The sequence below is a fragment of the Styela clava genome, chromosome 11 (assembly GCF_964204865.1).
Source record: "Styela clava chromosome 11, kaStyClav1.hap1.2, whole genome shotgun sequence".
NCBI lineage: Eukaryota > Metazoa > Chordata > Ascidiacea > Stolidobranchia > Styelidae > Styela > Styela clava.
Window position 1 is genome coordinate 17,510,408 of NC_135260.1, and position 25,448 is coordinate 17,535,855.

A 25,448-nucleotide genomic window follows, 5' to 3' on the forward strand; every position below is an offset into this window, starting at 1 on the left:
CATGCTTTATATAACAATGTACCAACTGTACTGTAGTTAAATTATCAAAATGCAGCACACAAAGTGAAAGTTTTCTAATGAGTTGAAGGGTTGAATTTTCAATATTTGAATCGAAGACCAATAGATGATATTTTAATAGGATTTACAGCTGATTTTGATGCCCGGCCTCCACCGGTAATGATATGGAAAGGGTTTAAAAACCAAGGTTGTCTTGTCCGATACACACCGTTTTTTGTTTCAAATATATGGTAAGCCTAACTGGAATTGAAATAACATTACTGGAATGTTAGATTTCTTACCAGTTAAATCCAATGTTTAGTGTAACTAATCTCAATTTGGAATGTTTAAACAAATCTATCGTCGAGTAACTCCTGTCATCAGTTTCGCCATTCTGTAACGGAAAACATTCCTTCTATACGTCGCGTCACGCTAATAAGCGAATTGCGTAAGTCATTTTTAGCAGTTTTGAGAAAAACGTAAAAAACTTCCTAGTGATATTGTTATGCCATTGAGAGTCAATAATTTGCCATGGTTCAATTTTTTGATCGTAGCCGGATTTTAGTTAATTTGTATGACGCAGTTAAGTGACGTCATAACGGCGCACTGTGACTTACGCAGAAATGTGTCTATGACTTGGGGACAAACGCAATTTTGCAACTATACTATATGCACCAGTCCTGAAAACTAAACATTCCAAAAACGATTGTAATTCTTAGTATCTACAATGTCTAATCCCCAAAATAGCTAATCAGTTTCAATTACATTATTTTTTATGTTTAAAAATATATATTTCATCAATATAACATGTTCAGCACACCCACCGAAATAAGACTAAGATTAAATATAAAGAATAAAACAGCAATGCATCCAATATTAAAGCCAACCATGGTGAATTGCCAGAATTGGACTCGGACAGTGAATATCACAAGTGTACGCCTTCCTATACTGAAGTACAAATTCAAATTAATACGCGCTAAGCTAGAATCTGAGATGCAAAATTCTTTAGCCGAGGTTATTTTGCCTTCGTGACGTAACAATAGTCTTGAGGTACCAATGATAATTCATTATGACGAAACAATTGCACAAATGTGCATGTCATACTAAATCTCCATTTTTATGGGTTTCGGAATTCTTAAAATAAAATCTGAGTTAACAGACAGGTGCGCAGCATTACATAAATACCTATTTCATAAAAAACTCAAAATCGCCAAAAATGACTTACGCAATTCGGCTATTAGCGTGACGCGTCGTGTCTTTTAATTGAATTATCAGAATTTTCATTGTACTCTAAATAAACTCCTTCTGGATAACTTATCTCTGCCTCAGACGGGTAAGATATTTGTTCAAATACAATTTCACACCTTAGCTACACTTCGTGTACTTTTTCGAAATTGGATTAATGTTTTAATGTTAACAAATATTGTCGGTGGTAGCAATGTGGTGTTTTATATGAATACGAAAATATAAAGGCGGCCAATATGCAACAATAAAATGTGTTTTTTCAAACATTCCACTTTGCATCAATTCGCCTCAGAGAAATAAGCAAACAATAACACTTTTACAAAATTTGCGATAAAGAGCTGTGTTTGACTTAGCTATCATTTGAATTGGCTCACGATATAACGTAGTTGTAACATTTCTGCAATAGCGCATTTGTTATGACACCTGAAAAGTACAAATTTCAAAAGGTTTCTGAAGAGAATTGTTAGATATGTTTAGTCTATTTGTTCGACTAAATTATTTTCTATTTTATGCTAACTAATACTTACGAATGCGGAAGTTACTGTAAAAATTAGGAACGTACCTCTCTCAGTTGGGCGGATTTTTCAGCTTCACTCCAAATATTTTCGTCCAATTTAACTTTGTTCAATCTTGCCATAATAGTGACAACCTGCAACAATTCACATGAAAATTGTATTTACAAATCTCAAAATGATCTATCACATTCTTGTAAAACAAGATTTAATCGTTGCCATGCGCGTGAATATAATGAAAGTAGTGTGACATAGAAAAATTCAACTGTTGAAACGAAAGAACACATTGGCGGGGCATAAAATTTGAATTAACTTTAAATATCGGAATTTTAAAAATAAATCATCGAGGTCCATAATTTCAATCAACATGTTCAAGGATAACTTACTCAATAGCCAAATGTTGCAAATATGTCCTAAAGTTCAATAATGAATCCAGTCGTTCTAAGCACTCTAAAGTCTGATTGAACTCAATAAACCATGCGAGAATCCAAAAGCTTTATACAGAAGTTTTTTTATCGTTTTATCCTGATATTTCTTGCATTTAATATTTTTTTTGATGTTGTTGTATTTCTTTTAACATAACCGTTTTTGTGGAGAAATTTTTTAACTATTTGCGATTTGAATAAGAAAGCACTCTTTACCCCAAGTCCGTAACCTTCTTCTGAAACTATTGATAGGCTGTTGATGTACTAATATATCATTTGGAATAGTATAACGGTAATGCCTCGGCTTTTTTTTTTACTAATGTATAACATCTTTTAAACCATTTCAATGACGAACCTTTTCCCCCTTTTTCTCTTTTCCTGCTGTAAAAAGCCATCTACCAGACTCTGGTACAATCAAAACGATGATTGCAAACGGTGCACTCATAACTAAAGCTCCCAGCTAAAAGTAAACGTAAATAATAATATATATATATAAACAAAGAGTTTGCACTTCGTGGAAGAAAAATCATGCGAATATGGTTTAATGAATTATAAAGTAGTTAAGAGACTGCTGAATATTTTTGCTTCATCAATGAGCCAAGACATAACATCAAAAAAATTATCTCAAGCATAAAGTTTTCAAACCTCCATTTGTTTCCAATCTCGATAAAGATATGCAATCCCAGACCATAACATGTAGCCAATTGCAAATGCCATTTGATAGGATATTCCAACGAGTGTTCGCCACTTGATTCCGACCATTTCCATAACTGTAAAGTGGTGAAGTACGCATGAAGCTTATTTAGAACTATCTTATTTTCATATTAGTTTCCTACAAGCACGAATGTGGTGTGGATGTGGTCGTGTACAAAATGTATTCTTTTGTTTCCAACTTCCAAATCGGCTAAGAATTCGATGTTATCACAATTTAAAATTGCATATTTTACGAATAAACCACTGTGTTACATTGAACTATAATATATATTATATAGTGTTGTTAAGTGTGTATAAACTATAGATACTGCCATGAAAACTGCGCTGGAGGTAAAAACATAAAATATTCATACTATAGCAGAATATTGAAACGTTGCATCCCACTACAAATGTTGCCACGAGAAATCGGGTAAATGAGAAGAGTTCGACCGTATTACAAAAGGCAACACCAAGCATCGAGAAGAGCATGCCATAACACGAGAGAATCATAGTGAATTTTCTGCCGAATCTAGATTAAAAATATTTATTTTATATTCTGAAATTTGAAGAACCTATTTTTGTCGCAACGTGTCTCATTACGAGCATATACCTTAGTTTTTTAGAACAATATCGGGATCCATTACACGTATTAAAGTTGGAAAAAGATCCGATTTCTGCATTAATTAATATTAAGATTAACCTGTCGGAAATATTTCCAAAGATTAGTGATCCAGCAATTATTCCAATCATGTATGCCGAACTTGACAGTGAATGTAAAAATCTTCTATCGCAGACAAGATCAAACTAAATAAAAATATCTTAATAGAGAGATGAATTATGACCTTGCTGTCATTTAAATACGTATAAAAAAATCTAAATCAAACTTCGAATAAAGAAATACTATACAAAAGGATTTTTACGTGAACAAGCATACCTCTGTTACTGTAGTTTCCTCAAAAAGACTATCATTATAATAGAACTCGTCACAAGACACAAGTGGCTCACTTTTGTTGACACAGGAAAAATCATTTGGTCCAGAACATTCTGTTAAATCGTATCCGTACCTGTATGAGAAAATACTGTTTTTTTTTGTTGTGTAATCAACAACTATGGGTGGGTCGCTGTGGATTACTTGATCACGATATTGCGCGCGAGTTCCATAAACTAGTAGATCAAACCATTCCAACGTTTCAGTTCTTAAAGAAGTCAAAAGTCGCCTAAAAGCTATTACAGTAGTTTTTATTTCATATTTTTTTTCGCAATATTTTATAATCTCTATGGGACCCGATATCACACCGAATTTTCGCTATTCCTGTCAAGCTGTCCGACGATCTTTTCAGCAAACTCGACGCTCAGCTAGGAACGTAAGGCTTTACCAGGTACCGGTCTACATGCGACAAGTTTTATCCCTTAACTTAACCTAAGTTGTCAAAGTTGCTGGATTTTAAACAAACAAATTCAATAAAATACATATTGAAAAATACAAATATGGGATGGAAAATAGGCATGACGTGAGACATTTCGTCTCAACATGCCGCAATATCGAATAACTTTGGATGCTTCCTGTCTCCTTTCTTGACTTAAATTCGGCATATTTTAAGTATATATTTTATAATATCTCAAGCAAGAACAAAAATGGGGAGTACTAAATAAATATTGCTTTCTCAAATTTTGGCGCCATATGGACAATTTGACGGAGATCTCATTGAAAATATAATGGTTTTATCCGAAATTCGGCACGCTAATGGTTATGTGGCAGCGAAAATGTATCAACAAAAGAAATTGACGTCACGTGAACATTAAATGGTCATTGTTGAAAATACGCCAACTTCAGTCGCCGTTGAGATCTTCGACACATTTGATCCCCGTGGTCTCATATTGAAGCATTGCCCCCTTGTTTATGTTTATGATCATGCATTACATTACTTTGGCCTGCGCTTTGTTCTTCTGCAAATACCCTCCACGTGAAAAAAAAATTTGAACTGAAATGTTGTTTTCATCGCCACGGTGGTCACATATTTCTATGGCTTAGACACAAAAAAAATCATCATGGCGTTGAGCATTTCTAATTAAATTAAATATGATAAAATAATCCGAATTTACCTTCGACATGCATCAATTGGATCATTTTTGTCGTCGAGTGGAGTTGTTAGATTAAACAATTCTTCATTGGTTAGATTTGGGTAAAGAGAAGAGTTGTCGAACGGGTACATAAGACATCTAAAAACAATAGTCTTTTCATTAGTTGTACCAATATATTTACTGCTAATATTAGAGTAGTTTTTAGTCAATTACCAAAATTCAGTCAGTTTGTGTTCATGCTTAAAAAGTTTTGAAAAAAGAAAATTATTCAGGGTAAAAAGGAAATTTAGGTATTACCGTAATTCAGAATTATATTTCTAGATAAATGCAAAGTTCGATATTGACTTTTTGTGTTTACTTTGTAATTGTTCTGTTTACAAAACCCCAAATATTAAATTTTATTCGATATGCAACCACTCACCTGTACTCTGGTGTATAAGACAAAAACACCGATGCGATCGCATTCAGGCCTGATGGTATACCAAAATAACACAGTGCTATAAATACAATTATTTGGTATTTGCCAAATGTACCAACTCTTTCTAATAAATATTCGAAATCCAGCATTTTCACTTTTTTCCTGAAATAAAAATACATTATCTTCATGGCGAGTTGTTGTTACACGACCTAATCAATTTATAATATTTATCCAATACAGTCAGCAAATTTATAGGATCACTATATTTCGTTCCTGAAATGCCATGACTTAAAATGCAACACTGCAAAAATTCACTATTTAAGCTACTGTATCTCCAATATTGGTACAATGTTGACACTATGTCCTTTAAATGACGTACCGTGCAGATGTAATAACATAACACATTAAACAACGGTGAACTCTGTTTTCAATATTTAAACTAGTTAGGAATCTGGCTGGGAAATGGTATTTAGGTATCAAGAAGTAGGCTACTTGACAATAATTAGCAAAGATTATGCAATTCACACAATTATTTGACCTGAAAGCAAACAAGAGATTCATTTTCCTATTGTTAGCCATTACTATATAAAATAAAAACATATTGTTTCATGGCATCACAGTCCAATCCAATTTAATCACCCCATCCAATTTTAGTGTGAGATAACCGACTTTAGGGAGAAAGGTATAATCTTTGATGTATATATGATTATTTCAAAATTATTGAAAAGTTGCACACAAATTATTTCTTGTGAATGTCAGATATAAAAATCACACAATGAACATAGAATCACAGTGTGTCTAATTACTCGCCAATCAAATACCGCCTCCTCATTCAAAACTTCTAAAACGCTATAGAAGAAAAAGCATCAGTAAAATATCTTTTTCTGCGAATACCCATTTAATTAGTTTGCAAACTGGTATTTCTACTCGCGCCATCCAAGCAATCCAATACTCCTTTTTGATAAAAAAAAAAGACTTTGCCGCAATTGGCATTTTTTGTAAGCTTATCACTCACTCTAAGCAAAACGACGTACTGATAGGACTTTGGCAGTATGAAAATTAAATTCTTTTCTTTCAATAACCCGGATAGTCAAATAATAACGTTTGCAGGCATGCGTGAATCTAATTTTCGAACTTCAACCTATACAACAAATAATTACTTTTTACTCACTCATATTTGACCCAGTCAAAATTACTGTTTGCTGTTTTGATATATCCTGTCAAACAATAATGGGTAGCCTAGGATGACGACAAATGCATTCAGTAATTACCAAATAGCGCAAGTCACACAAGAAGTTTATTTGCTTTGTGCAAATATTCCGTGAATATATAGTGGTTGCAATCATTGAAATTGTAGTTTGATTTGACCTATGTAAACCTATACTGCCTGTCGAACCAACTCAGTGTAGTTATATGGAAATCGAGACCTGCAAATAACTTCAGTAACTGAATAAGAACTTGAACAAGATCTCACAGATACAGGTATAAGAAATATATACAAGTATATACAAATATATACACTGAAAGAATTATTGATGAAGTGGGCGATTACGGTCCAAACCTTTTCAATAATATTAACATGCTGCAGATGCAGATATCAATTGTTTGTACATTTTTTTTAATTTTTTTTTTTTTTTCAAATTAACAATTCAACACTTTGCTATTAACGTACATGTCATAACTATATATTATTACAAAAGAAGTCAAAATGGAGAGAAATTCTCAACAAGTAATTGCTCTTGTTTTTGTTCCTGATGTTGTGATATTCATGGACAAGGATCGTGTTATCACTCTTCGTTGTATGTTGATATGTTACAAAGAATTTTCCTCGTATAGCTTTATGTGTGCAATATATTGTGATGGTTTGGGAATGAAATGCATTTTACTTGTGTTCGAACATCTACACCAGGGTGGTCCAAGGTTGTCGGCTTCGCGGGCCACGAAATTATATTTGCATTGTTCGCGGGCCACAATAGTGCCAAGAATAGGTAAACAGTGCAGTACAAAACAAATACTTTTATTGTGCAAACACATAGTTATCAGACATAGTCATCCCAGGCTAATAGAATCCGCATTCAATTTTTAGTTTTCTATGATGCCTATATTTTTAGCATATTTTGCCGACCAAGAGGATAGAAAGCCAGATAATAATTCAGACTGCCATGCACAGCATTCAATTTTGCTAGTTGCCTCAGCTAGCCATAACACTAGTCAATTCATTGACATTATTGATGTAACAATATGCAAAAAGATTTTTCTGATTAATTTTATTACGAAACAACACGAAATGCGATTTATTGATTACTCTCCGAATGTGACGCGAGCCACAGATAATAGAGCGGCGGGCCACATGTGGCCCGCGGTCCTGGGTTTGGACCACCCTGATCTACACATTTGAGTCTCTCGATTTATTGGACACGAAATGTACATATGTATCGTTTTGCTATTATGTTGGTCTTGTTGGCATTGTTCTTTTTAACGCTATTCTTGTCAAAAAATTGTAATGCCGACTGAAGTAATTAAAAGAGCCATAGCGCTAGAACGTGTTGAAAAAAACAAAGCCCGTTTAAAGGCATATATACCCAAGTTACGCAACAACGAAAATTGGCCGCCAATTTCGATCATCGCCGCTTTGATAATTATCACTGAAATTGATTAATTATCTTTATTCTAACGTATCAAGTGGATGGTTTCCTAGTTTTCTCATATTTGTCCTGGAAGAAGGGAATGCATAGAAAAAAGATAAGGACTAAACACGTTCCGTCGTCCAGTTACCAACCCGGATTTAGATCAAAATTTCGTTGACCAACTCACAATGTTTCCGATGTATCGTATTGTCAGTAGGGGAAATATAATTGAATGTACCGTTACGGGAACCACTCTGTGCCGAGGAGACAAACACTCATGGTAAATCACTTTTTCAGTCTTTGTTTGTACTTCAAAACATCGCTTTTTCTGATAACTTTTTTTTAACCTATGTTGTTAGGAATTGAGTTTTCCACAACTGCTTTGTGCTATCACTTCACCAAGAGTTGGTTGTTGGTGGCCAATTAAATTGCTCGACGGTGTGGCGCATTGTGCTAAGCGTAGGGTCTTCGCGTAACCGCTGGTCGGTTGCGGCTTCCACCACCATCAAGTCCATGTTTTCCTCCTTTCTTGAAATACGTGGTCGTGTTTTTGATAACGATAGACGCATATCGCATTCGACGTTTAGTTAGTGACGAGCCTTGGATTTGATATGAACGAGAGCAGAAAATCCACTTGCACAAAGGCAAGTAGAGGCGAATGGAACAATAACACGTAATCGTCTTCGACGTTTGGTCGGTGACGAGCCTTGGATTCGATATGAACGAGAGCAGAAAATCCAGTTTCACAAAGGTAAGTGGAGGCGAATGGAACAATAACACGTAATCGTCTTCGACGTTTGGTTGGTGACGAGCCTTGGATTTGATATGAACGAGAGCAAAAAATCCACTTTCACAAAGGTTAGGGGAGGCGAATGCAACAATAACACGTAATGCTTCCATCAATACTTATGGGTACGACGGCAAAATGGCGCACCAAAACGGAGAAAGTGATCACTGTAGCTGCGTTCTCGTATTTATCATTGTGCTGTCATAACTCGTATTTGTCACAATAGGTCTACGGGAGATAAATCAAAATAATTTTTGTAGGCTATTGTCACATTGTCATACGCAGCAAATGTTTGAGCGTATTACAAAAAAACAATATTAAACTGCAAATAATTTTCTAAAATCTTAATTTAATCGCGGACCCCCTGGAAATGCTTCGCGGACCCCCGGTTGAGAACCACTGGTTTAGTACCACAATTATTTCTGGTGGGCATAGCATACCGAATTTTGCTTATGTTATACCAGGTCGCCTTGACGTACCTAATGTTTTTTTCATTTTACTTATTAAATAGCATATTTCGTTCGACTTTATTGTATTTATCACGTTTTGTTAGACTTTCTCAAAAGTGCCGCCTCTCGATAACCAGTTTTGGTTTTCGGCGCTTCTTTCACCCTGGAATGCGATATTTTCTTTAAAATTGTGTATGTATTGTTTGTATTTTTCAGCATGGTGAAAAAATAAGTTACTGATTACTGACTGATTATTCCTAACCCCCACCTAATGTGTCATATGTCGCGCAAGACGCGCACCCGAAAAATATTGGGGAGGAACATTCTAGAATTTAAAATTATATTCTCAAAATGGAAGAATAAAATTGGGGAGGGGAATGCTAGAGTAAATCATTTTTATTTATTTATGTGGAGCGGGATTTCAAAATCTGAAGAGATTCCAAAGGTTACCGAATGAATTTAAATAATTTATACGCATATGTGATGAATTAGCAGAAATGCTTCATTTCATGGCATAGGTACGCATTGAAGATGTAACGAACATGATCTGCTTTGATTTGTCTAGTTAGGAGGGGAAAAAATAGTTGATAGGACCGTAAATATATACTACTACTAGATGTCCAACTCCGCTCGCCGTATAATAAACAAACAAAGGCGATGTTGCACCACCAAGTGGCGGGCGTCACGGTTGGTTTTGTTCAGACTAGATGCTTAACGACGACGACGCTCCTGCATCACAGCTCGAAAACTAGCTCTGTTCATTGATGACTGATCGGAATATTTGCTGAAGGACGAAGAAATTCGATAAAAATGAACAAATAATTGTGAAAATGAAGACACAGTCTGTCTTGCAAATGACCAGGATGATGTGACAACTTCCTTGTCGAAAGAAAGCAAGGCATCAAAAATGCGATGCATTGCAAAAAATGTCAGTCAGATGTAGGTAAAGTGGTGACGAAAATGAATACTTTGCACTTTATATAAAAAAAAAACGCTCAGTAGCACAGCATTTTGGTCTCACTCCATCTCAAGTATTATAGCTTTCACAGAAGTTTTTTCTCCACTTGACCTATAATCAGGGCTGCCACAACGTCCTTATTTTTAGAATTTGTCCTTATTTTGAAGGTCTTTGTGTTAGGAATTGTTTTTGTCCTTATTTCTAAGAAACGTCTTTATTTTGACGTGTGTCCTTGCTTTTAACCTTATAAATGAATATACCAGTAAATTAAACTTTGAATTTAGTTTAGATCTGGAACTTCATAAGAGATAAAATGAGTAAACGTAAAAAATTTGCTGTGATGATTATGAGAAAGAATTCAACGGCGTCGAACGAAACGCCAGCGATTTGCGCACTGCAGCTTTTGTGAATGTGACAACAATCTGGAATGCATAGGTAGAGCAGCAATTTCTGTTAATAATGCAACCCAGAAACACAAGGCTCTGCTCAAGAAATTTATCAAACCAATCTATAAATAACTTTTTTAAGAGTCAATGATTATACAAAGGCTATCTCAACACATGCAAGCAGCTGAAATTTATTTCCATCATCACATCATTGAACATTCGACACTTGATATAAAAGAAAAATATTTTCAAATCATTCATGAGCGAATACCTATTAAACAATGTAACTGAATGTCAAGATGTAACAACACTACTTGAGAAAGTATTAAAAAAATCTGAGCAAATGTATACGCAAAGTACTGCAGCCAAAATAATAACAACAAGATGAACAATAGGACTCATGGAATACAAAACCAATTAAAGAAATACAGCAGCTAGAACGGAAATTAAGATGTACGTGATTACAGTCAAGTTTCCGTACTCCTGAAGTATGTGTACCAAGGAAAGGAGAACACCAGAACGTAGTATGTGTACCACGTTAGGGTTAGGCCAAAACGTCCTTATTTTAGTTCTATTACGAGTTCAGGGACTAACCAAGTGAGTTTTGTAGTATTTGTACCTAAAAGTATGGCCTAACCTGGTACACATACTATGTTCAGTTGTCCGTCATCTTGGTACACGTATTTCTGGAGTACCCAAGTTTTTTTCTCAATAATCCAAAGGAATACAAATTATTATTTTAATTACTAATGTGAATAAACACTGAATATCGAGTTATATTAATAGTGGTATTGGTGTTTTTAAGGCTTTGGGAGTGGTTCTTAGCTGGAGTAAAAAGGCACTTTAGGTTCTATCACTTGGACATTGCTACATTTTTCTTTGCTGCTTTTCAATCAACTGGAGCACCGATGGATTCCCAGCCCCGCGACCTGCAAAATATGCATCTTTTAAACTGAAAATCTTTTGGCGATTCATTCAATATTTAGGGTGAGGCCCTACGGGCATAGCTGAAGATTTTGAAGGGGGGGGGGGGGGGGGAGGAAGCTGAAATCTTTTTTTGACAAGTTAGACCAAAACACCTAGCAGGTCTGATCGCAAATGTTAGTTTATAGTAGTCCCGGTGGTCTAACTCTAAAAAGTGTTTCACGCCACGAAAAATTTATATGTATGATATAGTAGAACAATTTGAAGACATTTATCTCACACTTAAAGGGGGGTCTGACAGATGTTTGGTCTAATATGCTAATATACACATGTTGAAGGTACTAGTATTTGAAGCCCTTCATACGCTGGAGAAGCAATTAAATGTTGTTGTTTTTTTAAATATGACTACAGAATGTGTTGCATGTAGCTGTATAGCATTTATTTTGTGAAAAAATCCCTGAGCTAATCACCTGTTTTAGACTTCCAGTGTGTAAAATAATTTATGAAATTTTAGCTGATCTACTGCAGTCTTTTGTCTCCAGATGTTTCAGAGAGTAGTAGTAGATTTCCGTTTTTGAGGGAAGCCACGTCAGTAGTGCTGTTGCATATGTCAAAAAAGGTATTTTGCAGTTTGCAAAACTTGGCGTTGCTTCAAATTCAGACATCTCCGAAATCCTAGCAACAGATGCAGGAAGAACCTACAAAGAAAAATTTTCGGTATGGGAAAAAATTATCAAGATCAGTAGAACTCCATCATAAAACACTAATTAATTGAAGTTAAAATATGTGTGTTTAATTTATTTTTTTTTTATACAGACGTCACAATTTCAATCACCCATCAGTCAATTTATATTCTTGCTTACCGCTTTGATCACACAGCCTAAATCCTCACACTGCAACTTTTTCATGATCCTAAAATACACATATCTCTTATCAAAATTTCTATTCTTTGACAAATCATTACTGTATTGGGTACCTATAAGAACATTTTCAAATTACTCTTTTTTATGCTGAACAATCGTAGCACAAAGCGGCCCTCTACTAGACTACATCTACTCATGGGAGCTTTAAAGTGAATTTAAAATCTTATTGTCAATGTGCTTCCGAGTGCTGAACCGGTCCTAGGGCCTTCCCACTTAATTGATTGTTCCTCTATTTTGTTTTGTAATCTGCATTCTATCAGTTCTATAGTCAAGTATATCGTGTAATAATCCACGTGTACAACTAACTTGAATATTTTTTATTTTTTTAATGGGATAATAAAATATAACAAAAAGTATATAACCATTTGAGCAATCATAAGATAAAAAATCCAATATTCATTTTTCATATGTCCATTCCATCAGTGTTTGAGGACGAGGTGTTGATTGCATCGGCATACAATTCATCAATTTTTAGTATATTGAATTATATTATGTACAATAAAAGTAAAAAATTAAATATATTAGACATGTTCATTTTTATACATACTAAATTTATACACACTTGATTTATAGTTCAAATACAATTCCTTAGTATTTCAAATTCTCTGACAAAATTTGGTGATTTTCTATTTTTTTCAATGTTGAGTCTGTAAGTGATTGCAGTTTTTATTTGTTTGATAACTAAGTGCTGATTAGGGGGACTACCTTCGAATATAACAGAATTTCTTTGTATCCATATTTTATATCTAGTGATTGAAATTAAATGAACAATAATATCTAAATCTCGTCTTGTAGTGTTGGAATGTAACAAATAGTTTAATCAAATAAAACACAAGATTCATAATCTTTCAAAAGTCTGGCATTATTTAATTTCCTAACAGTATTTTCCATAAAATCAAAAACATAATAAAATATTCACAACTCATAAATAGATGGCTAACAAATTCTGGTTCTTTTCCACATAACACACTACACACACATATCATTTCCTGCAATATTTCTTATTCCAGGTTTTGTTTTTACTGGTGAAATATCCCACATTAACTTGAAATTAAAGGTTTTCATATAGTTTGCCAGAATAGAAATAACAATTTTTTTTATAAATAGTTTTATGCATACCTTTTTTTATATCTGTACTACTTATGTTATGTTTTCTCAAAAATTCTAATATTAATCTACACTCACGTTGAGGACAAAATCTATGTAAACTTGTATTTTTAGCTCTAATCCCCCAAAATGTACTAAGTTGTTGTCCAATATTGTATTCAACAAAGGACATACAAATATGATTGTAGTCCTCATTATAATCACATTCTCTAGCTTTATAATAATCCAAGACACTAGTTATGTACATACACATTGTAAAAATGGGTATGTCAATAATATCATAACCCCCAAATTTTTTGGTTTTGCACAAATTCCCTATTTTCAGTATGCTTCTTCCATTGAATACAAATTTTTCCACCATGTCATTCACCCTTTTTCCTATAGCTGTATAGTATTCGGCATCGGAAATACTTTTGATAAATATAGAAACTGCGGCAATACCTTTAATTTTACTAATATACATTTGCTTTCTAAAGTCAACTTGATATCCTGTAATTCTCTTACTTATTTATCTCTTATTTAATCTACTTATTTATATCTTACTTATTTATAAGTCACTCACTTAATCTTGACGCGAGACAGCGCCGTCAGAACACAGAAAAACGCAGGAAGTCGCACGATGATTTTCGAAGCAATAATAATCTGTCAGAACCAAGTCAAGCGTGTCGGGAATTTAACATCGGAAAATATTTCCGGAGTCACAAGGGGTTGATAGGACCTAACAAGCATTATTTCAGTATTTTTTTTGCTTGCAGAGGGATGTCAAAGTAGTATATAAGAAGACAAGTGAAGAGACCATTATTTTATTTTACAATATTTTTTTTAAATTTAATATTGTAATTGTCTGGTTATATCCCACTCATATGGGGTGGTGCAAAAAAAAAAAAGACAAGTGAATGATAAATAAAAATGTAAATAATTATAATAGTATGAGTAGATGTAACAGCAAAATATAATGCAGTATCGTAATTTCATTATCACAAAATACCTATGAATGAAAAAAGCATCATTGGCGAGTTGTACATGAATAGGAGGAGAATGATTTCTAGGGAATACCCGTAGTACTGTAGTACGGTACTAGATTAGTATATCAAGTCAAAGGGTCTCGAATGTAGAGCAATTCAACCTAAACACAACTGGCATTTAACATTGCCAATTGTGTTTAGGATTTCTGGATTTATTCAATGTAAAATAATTGAAATATAATTTTTTTTTATGATTGAGTAAATAGTTAATTTATAATGGACACTATGATTTAGAGGCGCAGTTCTTACCACTTCATGGCAGCTCCTGCCACGAACGAACCGCGGCAGCTCTTGCCATGGTTTTATAGCGCTATTCTTAAACTAATGTACCAAGTTCTAATTGATCATGCGGAAATATATCTACTTAAACCCTAACCCCAAATCCATCAACACTGTATCCATAAGAAAAACGTTCCAACTTATCCAATATTTGTCACCATAAGGGACAGCCCTGTCCTTACGGCCCAGCTGCCGCGGTTACGGCAGCAAAATTTTACCTGCCATTGGTTTTCAATTTGCTGCGCGGTAACGGCAGCTCGACATTGGTTTGGGCAGCTAAAAAGTCAGTCGCCATAGGTTTGGCCGTAGCGGCCATGGTATGGAAACACCGCCATGGTTTTGCGGCAGCTGCAGACGCCATAGAATACTTAAAACTGCACTTGGAGGATTTAACAAGTCTAGAGATGCGAAAAATTTTCACATTTTAACAGGATGTACTATTGAGTTGGTAGTACTCCGCTGCTATAATGATGAATTATAAGACCAGGAGAGGAAATTGTTCAATGATGCCTAGAACCACAGAAGGCTGGAAGGCCCGAACGAGTTGTATAAGTACTCAAGACATGTATGCTCAAATAAGAGTATAATCTGCAATATACTATACATAATGTATATATTAATATGCCTAGAACCCGTTCGATCAGATATGAAAATATGATATAATAGACATACAATTTGTAATAAGAATTTCAATTTGAATGTCAGCAGTAGTCCATGCTTCCGAAAACAAACAATACCAGAATACAGTAAAACTAATCCCATACCCGACTTGGAATGGTAACCGGACGAGAGGCCGTGGTTCGCCATATGGATAAGCCGTCTTATCTGCTTTCCTCTCCCCCGGGATAAATATGTATATCCTATCCAGTACAATGTCAGGTGACATCGCTGCCGTTAGTGAGCTCTATATCGTCGGCACGGGTCTCGTGTAGTTTTGTACCTAACGTACTTTTAGTAGACGTAGCATGACAATTTTTTGATATGTCTATTCTAACCCCCATCTGACTACGCCATCCAAAAATTACGTCACTACGACATCACAATCACGTCCTGACGTCATAGAGCTTGCCAAATATACGTACGATCGCCCGAAATAGCATCGGCGCCGACGATACAGAACTGACTAACGTCACCGATCTCTCTCCTTTTGGGATCGTAGTGTTGAGAAAACGAGAGAAATAGGTGTTCGATTTCGGGCGCTCGTCTGCGCGTCTTGGATGGCAGTTCGTATGGTTTGAAGGGCTCTATTACGTCACTGTGACGTCGTAGTGACGTAATTTTTGAATGACGTAGTCAGGTGGGGGTTAGGATTGATACCTGAAAAAATTGTTATGCTACGCCCACTAGAAGTATGTTAGGTACGAAACTACATGAGACCCGTCGGCGCAGACTGGCAGATACCGGTACCGTACCATTTCGAGCAATCGTAGGTATACTTTGGCAAGGTCTATGGCGTGATTGTGACGTCAAGTGGGGGTTGGGAATATTGGGATTGACATGTGCAAAAATTGTTATGCTACCGGTATGCCCACTAGAAGTACGTTAGGTACTATATAAACGAGACCGACCACACCTTTTTGGGGCTTTAGGCCACTATGATCTTGCATGTCTTGTGCATACATGCAGTCCCCGGGTCTGGTATGGTGTAGTACCACATGCACTTCTAGTTATCCTGGCTCAACAATTTGTATGTTTTTTGTTCAAGATCAAGTGTTCCCCGGAGTTATTTACTTAACTTACTTATGTGTCTTGACATGCTGCATGAATCGTCCTAAAAATACAGAGATGGGAACAAAAGTGGGTCATGAATTTTCGTGGTTGAGTAGGTATGCACCAGAATTTTGTGTTAAAGGAGAAAATATCGAAATCTTAGAAACTCCCACAGACTTCTACCAGAAATTGAAGAGTGAAGCAAAAAATGCTCAAAAAAGAATTGTGCTTGCTGCTCTTTATTTGGGAAATGGTGGCTTAGAAGAAGATCTTGTTGGTTCTGTGATTGACGCTGCAAAAAAGACTGATAATAATGTAAAAGTTGACATATTACTTGACTATGTTCGTGGATCAAGGGGAGAAAATAATTCAAAAACAATGCTAAAACCATTAATTGACCAATACAATGGATCAGATAAATTGACAATCTCACTATATCACACTCCAAAATTAAGAGGTTTGTTGAAAAAATATTTACCAGCCCGATGGAATGAAGTAATTGGAGTTGCCCATTTGAAAGTGTTTATTTTCGATGACACATTTATAATAAGTGGAGCTAACTTGAGCAATGACTACTTTGTGAATAGACAAGATCGTTATATGGTGTTTCATGATTGCGGCCAACTTGCTGATTACTTTCACCAGTTGGTAAACACAGTGGGCATGTTTTCTTTCCAGCTAGTCTCTGACACAAATCAGAAATTAACTTATAATGGCGATCATCATCCTTTCGAGGGAGATGAAAATGCATTCAAAAAAGGGGCTCAAGAGAGTGTAATGGCGTTGATTAAAAGACATCTTGCACAAAATGCACTTACTAATGTAAAGTTGTTTCAAGAAGGAATAATATCGAAGACAAAATTGGGGTTAAGCAACTTTTTTCAATATTCCACATCATTTCTTACGTCCATCAGCAATGCTGCATTGTCGCTATTGGGATTCGATAAGTCTATTGTAGAGAATTATGAATCTTCACAGATTAGCACTCATGAGATGACCCAAAATTTTATCTCACAAACTACAAGTGACAAGCAGAATACCAATTGTAAATTTGATACATGGGTTTATCCCACAATACAGATGGGTCTTTTTGGTATTCGTCAGGATGAAGTTGTTACAGAAACTCTCATGAAAACGTTTCCTAAAGGAAGTACAGTGTCTTTCACGACTGGTTATTTCAATGTGACTGATAAATATTGTTACGAGGTAGTAAATAACGCTGCTAATTACAACATTTTGCTGTCATCTCCCGAGGCAAATGGTTTCTTTGGTAGTAAAGGATTTTCAGGATATATACCAGCTGTGTACATTCATTTGTGCAAAAAATTCTCAAAAAAGGTTGCTCTATATAATAGAAAAGAAGATATTTCTCTATGGGAATATATACGTGATGGGTGGACATTTCATGGAAAAGGTATGTTCTGTTACCTACCTGGGGAAAAACTTCCAAGTATGTCATTAATTGGTTCCCCTAATTTTGGTTTACGATCTGTTAGCAGAGACTTGGAAGCACAAGTAGTTGTTGTCACAAAAAATCCCAAGCTTCAACAAAGACTTCATGATGAACAAAATTATTTAATGAAGCATACAAGAAAAATTACATCTGAAACTTTTCAACAGCCGCGGTATAATGTACCTAGATGGGTTGCTTTTGTCACATTTTTCATTAAACGATACTTTTGATAGCTAAAATTATGAATGAACACTCAGATATAAATGGAAACAACACATTCAATTATTGAAAATGTTATTGTCATTAATCCAAAAATTTTATCTTTGTGATCTCTTTTTCCAATTGTAAAATGCTTGCTAATTCACTTTCTGCTATAAAATCTATGCAGTGTTTTTTATTCAAGTACAATTATCTTCTTTGTGAACCTAAAATGTATTTTACCTCTAGTGGACATTTATCACTTACAGACTTTCCTGGGCAATAAATAATGGTTGGGTCTAAATTAAAGTACAGTGATACCTCTGTAGAGGAACAGCTTGATACTCGAACAATTCGGTAGTCGACCAATTTGTCACAGACTCACATTAGAGTCGGCAATCTGCGCAACTATCGCGAAAGCGGAACCTCTAAGGTGCGCGATTTCCTATTAAAATATCGCAAACAAAAAACGAATCCTATAGAGGCCACAAAAATTTGCTCAGATGCACGGTAACTGATAAAAACGTTTTATACTTTTATCTTTATTACGTTTGATCTTATGTTATGTACACATTTGAATAATTATTGCTGTTCTTTGGCAAAAAATGTTACGATACTCGAACAAATCGGTGGTTAATTAAAACCAATCCTAAACGAAATATGTTAGACTATCGAGGTATCGCTGTACATAATCATATTCCAGGCTGTATTTGTTTAACTGCAATCATATTGATGATAACAAAAGAGCAGTATTTCATTCTATATAGCTTCCACTAGAATATGTCTTATTATAGTCACTATAATGGTAAAATATTCCCTTCTGTTGCTCCCTCCCTGATCTTTGTGATATATGAAGCATATACCTCTGATAAATATGGTAATTTTTCACGCCAAGACTGTTAAGATGAATGGTTCGCTTATTATATTTTCCTTTTACTGCACACTGCACCATTCAAAATGAGATTACATTGTTAGCGGATTGTATGAACACGTACTTATTCATTTTGCTCTATTCTCCTTGACACTCTTTTGCAATTTTGGAATATTATACAGTAGGCCAGGGCTACTCAACTATTTTTACCATAGGTTCGCATACAAAACTTCAAAATCATTTGGGTCCGGTCTTTTCAGTAATTATATTTCGGCATCTTTTTAGACTCCTTTTCTCGGCCGACTAATGATTATTAGCAATTCAACTTTATTTATTATGGTGTTATAGTTTTTTTCATATATATTCAAAACTATAAAAGTCAATTTATAAAAGGAAACTTTAAAAAGTGGGGACAAAATAAAGAATTAGGTGCGGTCCGAATCCAATACTCGAAAGGTTCGATTTGGACCACGGTCCGCCAGTTGAGTAGCCCTGCAGTAGGCTATATTTTTTTGCGACCCTCAGGAACTAAAAAAAAAAAAATTTAATAATACTAAAATGTTCAATTAAAAAAATATTAAAATTGACAATACCTTCAATGGGACCAATTGCTTGCATATTGGATTCTTGCAAAAAGATTGAATTTTGATTTTATTTCAGTGATGGTAAATCTCATTTGCACTTTGATAAAAATGAGCCAACTATACAAAATTTATTAATTCGTTCGTTAACAAAATTAAACAGTCATTACTGGTTTTAATTCTTTGAAATTTGATCAATGTTTTGTTTTAACATAAGATGAAAGATTTTACCGCAACACCCCATCAAGCCCTTATCGCGATCCATTGGGAGGCGGGACCCTCACTTCAAAGAGCCTTGCTATAGATTATATATACCGGTACTGATATTTAAAATGGAATACCAAACTATTGGGTCATTTGTGTGTAAAAAACAATATCTGTCACTTCAGTATTTTAGCAAGTTCATAAAGATTAATAGTATTTAATCGTACTTGTATATCACTGTCATGTGATTTTTGTTGTATTTCTCGAATCCATGTTTATATAATAGCTTCGAATTTCTAATATTGAGATACGTACTGATTTAAGCAATATTTGAAGTTGTTAAGAACGAGCCTACTGAGTATACTTTTATTTTATTTCGTAATTCAGAAGTTCAATTATGCTTTATTAGAATAACGTAAATTATTCATGCCATCATGGATTCTCCCGATGAATGCGATAATCAAATCTGGGATATGACATCACATATTCTGAAAGATTTGTTGAAAGATGTACCTGCTGTTCTTTATTCTTCATTGGGTGTCAGCATCGCATCTGTAATTCTGGAAATTAATGGCAAGAAACAGGTTAGCATAGACTCAATAATGAGGCTAATGATTATTGTTATTGCTAGAAAGTATTAAGCTTTTCGATTTAATTTCCCCCTTTCATCAACAAATATGATGGCCAGTATGCGCTGCGGATATTCCATTTTTGTTTTTATAGAATTGAACCTGCTATTTGTGGGAATTACTAGAATGAACTACCGTAAATAGAATTGCTTGCCTATGGTAAAGGGTATTCTGCACTAAATGCCATACCATTGAATACTATTATTTATTTTATAGATTGTAGCAATTGGTACAGGAAACTCTTGTCTATCACGAAATCAGCAGAGTACATTGCAACATAATTTAATTTTCGATTCTCATTCTGTGACAATTGTTAGGAGAGCATTAAAAGTGTTTCTCTTTGAGGAAGTTCATAAATTCCATAATGAACAGCTTTCAGAAAATAGCATTTTCACAGTAAGTGACATATTATATGTTTTAATTTAGTAAACCCCCTTTTTGAAATGAAAGGAAAGCAATTTTCTGTATCATACATTGTAATTTTTCATAGCTTGAAACAATTTTTTAGACCCTTTTGAAACCCACGTTTACCAGCTTCCTGCCTGACTATTAGGGTTTACTTTGGCAATTAGAAATTGCAGACCATCCTCCCTTTTGAAAGTTCCTCATGCCCCTTACCACTGGTACACATAAAAATTCAATTTTTCGTTTGGCGGTTTAACCATTGATGGATCATTAGCTGTGGGTCTGAACAACTTGCATGCTTTTATTCAAATTTCACAAGGCATACATAATACTATTACAATAATAGTTAAAAAGTAAAGAATAACAGTAATACCACACACAAATGGACCATAAATTCCTCATCTTGAAAGAATTATTCTTGGGTTGGGAAACACTGGTTTAATCGATTTTACTTCAGGGAGATTTCACATGACAAAGAGAACTTTTGGGTATCATTTGATTTTAATCAGAAGATTGTTTTTTAATTTTTTCTATCATGGCTAGCCTCGGGTGTAAAACACATTATCGTATATCATATTTCCCTAACTTTATATGAGAATATGGTTATTTGTAAGTAGCTTATATCTGAAAGACTGAAACATTATCTATAAAGAATTTCAAATTCAAGATGTTCAAAACTGATTTCATTTTTCCCTGACAAGAACCCCTCCTGTTCTTGTTCCATTGCTTGATGCATATATTTCACAGGATGTTTTCACTTTGTTGAGCATGAATCATTTGAACATAATGGGGTTTGGAATCTATCAATCAAAATAACATTATAAATACAACTGGAATGATAAACAGGGGGGCCATGAGTGCTAAAACTCTCCAGAAGGGGGCTACGAGCCCTAAAAGGTTGGGAATCACTGTTCTAGACATTAATTTCTCTAACTCATTTTTTGTATAGAAATCGAAGAAACATGATCTGCTTCATTTGAAAGAAAATGTAAAATTTCATATTTTCATGTCCAGGTCACCAGGCAGGTAACATACCGTACGGCGTACGTTATGAAATTTGAAGTTTTTTCATGACTGAATTGAATTAATTTACCATTAAACTTAAATTTAGATATTCTTCTGGTGAAGAAAACTGGACTACATGTTTATTCTGAAGGAGGTATGCTAATATAAACTGACTTGAGTATAATATGTTTTCATTTTGAACATGTCACATTGTTTTTATTCAGGTGATACATTCATGTCAACTTCCGTCGCGAAAAAATACATGATGATTTGCAAGAATAGAAACGTTGTGATGACTGATGACAGTAAATTGCTTCAGTGGTCTGTTATTGGGTGGCAAGGCGCTTTGTTGTCACATTTCATTGCACCAATTTACATGAGGTCTGTATTTTTTTTATAAATATATAAATGTTGATATTTTTCGACAAAAAAAACGCTCTTGAGCATGTATTTGTATATCAATATGTCAAATTTATTTGATATTCTATCATTATAAATATTGCAAATTCTGTAGTGTTGTCAACAAGCGAAGCTGTCGGCGAATTCAACAACATTGCAGATTATTTCTTTTGATAACAGTGTTTGAGATATCGGATTACAGAAGTCTTCAAAAATGTTGGAATCTGAATGATCTTTTTGACATAAAAAGTTTTTTGTTATATGTAAATTTTTAATTCATTGTCAATTTTCATATGGGTCAGATTTTATCAAGTAAACTTGTCAAAAGAAAAAACTGATACCCTTTAATGAATGCCTTGTTGACTGTAATTTTTCTTCGTTAATATTCAATGCAAGTTTATTCCATTTGATCTTTTTTTATAACGACTGTTTGCTTTCTCAATCTATTTTTGCACTAACTTATAAATATCCTCAGCTCTTGCACCGTGGGATATCATTCAAAACGACATGTTCCTAATATTTCTACATGTTTTGCTATGGCTGATGACAGTATAAATCAAGATTTACCTGAAGGGTTTCGTTACTTCGAACCAGAAACTCGCAAATTTCTAATGAAGGTAGGTAATATATAATAAATTGAATCATCTCAACAGGAATGACCAAACCTGAATAACCTTTTCCAATTTCATTCTGAAGTAATATTTATGAATATGATGATGTAGTGGTCTTACTGTGCGACTAATATGGCTGAAAATGCAAGTTTTCAAATTATATTGAATAGCTAACAACTAATTCCCAGTTAACTCAAATATTAACATAAGTGAAATTTTCAGGAGTATAATGATCAGATACCTTTTGAGACCAGAACGCTGAGTGTGAATTGGTATGATAAACAGAAAAATGTGGAAATTATAGAAGGATCTAGTGGTGAAATATCATTTTGCTCACCACACAAATGCATTTCTGGTGAGTGATCTATTTTTACAGCACCAAAAAGCGCATTACAAAACAACTGTAAGACAAAATTGAATGACCACTTGTTTGTGACAATTAGTATCAGTAGTAATGCAGAATTTTACTTATTTCCAAGAGATGTAAAGTATTTGTACATATGATTTTTCTTTGCAGAAAGAAGTAGGCTATGCAAAGCATCATTGTTTCAAATATTTCGTAATGTGGCTGAGAAGATGGGAAGATTTGACCTTCTTCAAGGAAGGACCTATAGGAATTCAAAGGTAAATATTTTACTTGCTACATTAATTATTTTGATAGAAGTCATTGATTTTCAAACTTTATTATTGGGTGTGATATTCATGTTTATTTGTTGTGAGAGTTTTGTCTGTTTCACTTTCACCCATACGTAAAGAGTTGTTTTTCACCTGATTCCATGCATCCGCTTGCCGGTGTGGCGCAATGTGCTAAGCGATAGGAATACGCTCGCCACCACACCTCTGATTACCCTGCTTGGGTTTGAATCCAATGCGGGGATAGTTATGTGCGAGAGGATTGCTGGACTCCTTGCCACCGTAGGATGGTTTACGTAACCCCTGGTCGTTTACGGCATCCTCCACCATCAAGTCCTTGCCATTGTAAGGTGGTTTACGTAACCCCTGGTCGTTTATGGCTTCCTCTACCATCAAGTCCTTGCCACTGTAGGGTGGTTTACGTAACCGCTGGTTGGTTACGGCTCCCTCCACCATCAAGTTCATGCTTCTGAAAATAAATAACTGGCTAACAAATCCCATACCTGACTTGTACAGGTAACCCGACGAGAGGCAGTGGTTTGTCACATGATTAAATGTCCTATCGGCTTTCCTCTCCCCTGGATTAAATATGTAAATCCTATCCGATCCATCTCCAAAAAAAGACTTTGTCTCATTTTTGAGTGATTTTCCTTATGTTTGAGAACTACACAAACATGTCAAAATATGTTTGAAAATTTTAGATTGCCAGCAGCAGTTACATGCAGAGTAAAACACTCCTTCATCATTATTTTTCTGCGAATGGAATGGGAACTTGGATTAATAGATCTGAAGATATTGATAAATTTACTTAATCAGCTTTGTGACTTGCTCTATGTTGTTGGGCAAAGTCGAACGTTGAGCTGTTGCAGTTTTTTTGTGATATGCTGGTTTGCTGAGTTTCATAATCATAACTCGATAGTGCAATGCTAAAACGCTTATAGGTAGGTACGGCTTGATTATTTTCAATCGTACTTTTTCACACAGCGAAATTACACTGTACACAGATTGTAATGCATTTCTTTTTATTCTGGGTACCGGTATTGGGACAAAATTTACATTGATATTGATATATTTCAACATTTTTTCAATTTCTTCACTGTGGTTTCTTTCAATAAATTTCTCAAATATTTACATAATTTGGTTCTTGTTTATTTCGATGAGGCAAATTGGCGCAATTTTTAAAATCTCGAGCAATGCTGACAAATTTCTAACAAATGGTAAAAACCTGATTCACACAAACTTCTTCAAATCTATCCTATAAGACAGTGCTTCACTGTGTTATTTGTTATGCGGTCATTTCTGGCAGGTATTCTTTACCCGGTACGATAATTACACTCGTTTCGCGCATTTGGAAATTCTCATTTAATGACTTTGTCGAAATTGGTATAGTTTTAATCATTTCGTAACTCCTACTCAAATTTTTAAATTAATCTCTAAGTCTAAGCTGTAGAAAATATCTAAAACTCTTCCATTTCTGACAACCAGAATATATTGAACAAATTTTAAGTACAAATCAGTTCGCCTAAGAATTCTAACATGAAATTCAGAAAGTCTAAATGATATAAAAGGTTTAAAGCTGCTAAACACCATTGCGTAAGTTACTTGAAAAAGAAGTTCCGCAAATCTGTATTCACTCAAAATCATGTTTGTGCCAGATCAGAATTCGATTTTAGAGGCAATATTGATGCATTTGGTACCAGCGGTGCTCACCTAGGAATGGTGCATGCCTTTCTTTTTGAAACAGAAAATAAAAACAAAAATTCAAAATAAGTTTCAAAATAAAAACAAAACGTAATATACATGTAAAAAAGAACATTTCTTTAGTTTTAAAACTCAAGTCATCAAATGGTGCTTTTCCATACATCTGGACGTTTTTTTACTAAACTCTTCAGAGTGGTATTACATTCCTCCT

At 34.6% G+C, this 25,448-nt stretch overlaps 3 protein-coding genes and 1 long non-coding RNA gene across 5 annotated transcripts; 2 read left to right on the forward strand and 2 right to left on the reverse strand.

Moving 5' to 3' along the window:
* Positions 1-72: 72 nt before the first annotated feature.
* LOC120347832 (organic cation transporter protein-like) lies at positions 73-5,521 on the reverse strand. Its single transcript, XM_078117614.1, has 9 exons — positions 5,376-5,521; positions 4,976-5,092; positions 3,807-3,936; positions 3,573-3,676; positions 3,247-3,401; positions 2,825-2,949; positions 2,535-2,639; positions 1,805-1,891; positions 73-391 (listed from the first exon to the last, which is right to left on the reverse strand). Exons 1-9 carry the CDS (start codon positions 5,519-5,521, stop codon positions 296-298), a joined length of 1,065 nt encoding a protein of 354 aa, XP_077973740.1. The 3' UTR covers positions 73-295.
* A 4,971-nt stretch (positions 5,522-10,492) lies between these two features.
* On the reverse strand, positions 10,493-14,162 carry LOC144429917 (uncharacterized). 2 transcript variants are annotated; one of them, XR_013479169.1, is made up of 3 exons: positions 14,096-14,162; positions 11,974-12,201; positions 10,493-11,508 (listed from the first exon to the last, which is right to left on the reverse strand). It is a non-coding gene; the product is annotated as an uncharacterized LOC144429917 (long non-coding RNA). The 2 variants fall into 2 exon arrangements; XR_013479170.1 differs by lacking the exon at positions 14,096-14,162 and adding an exon at positions 12,503-12,537.
* Positions 14,163-16,437: 2,275 nt separating this feature from the next.
* On the forward strand, positions 16,438-20,243 carry LOC120347702 (CDP-diacylglycerol--glycerol-3-phosphate 3-phosphatidyltransferase, mitochondrial-like). The gene has a single exon (XM_039417766.2). The coding sequence runs from the start codon at positions 16,443-16,445 to the stop codon at positions 18,228-18,230; it is 1,788 nt and encodes a 595-aa protein (XP_039273700.2). The 5' UTR covers positions 16,438-16,442; the 3' UTR covers positions 18,231-20,243.
* Positions 20,244-20,284: 41 nt separating this feature from the next.
* LOC120347767 (adenosine deaminase domain-containing protein 1-like) lies at positions 20,285-24,680 on the forward strand. Its single transcript, XM_039417854.2, has 9 exons — positions 20,285-20,438; positions 20,700-20,879; positions 21,838-21,910; positions 22,000-22,047; positions 22,118-22,274; positions 22,768-22,909; positions 23,126-23,258; positions 23,421-23,527; positions 24,238-24,680. Exons 1-9 carry the CDS (start codon positions 20,289-20,291, stop codon positions 24,346-24,348), a joined length of 1,101 nt encoding a protein of 366 aa, XP_039273788.2. The 5' UTR covers positions 20,285-20,288; the 3' UTR covers positions 24,349-24,680.
* Positions 24,681-25,448: the final 768 nt, after the last annotated feature.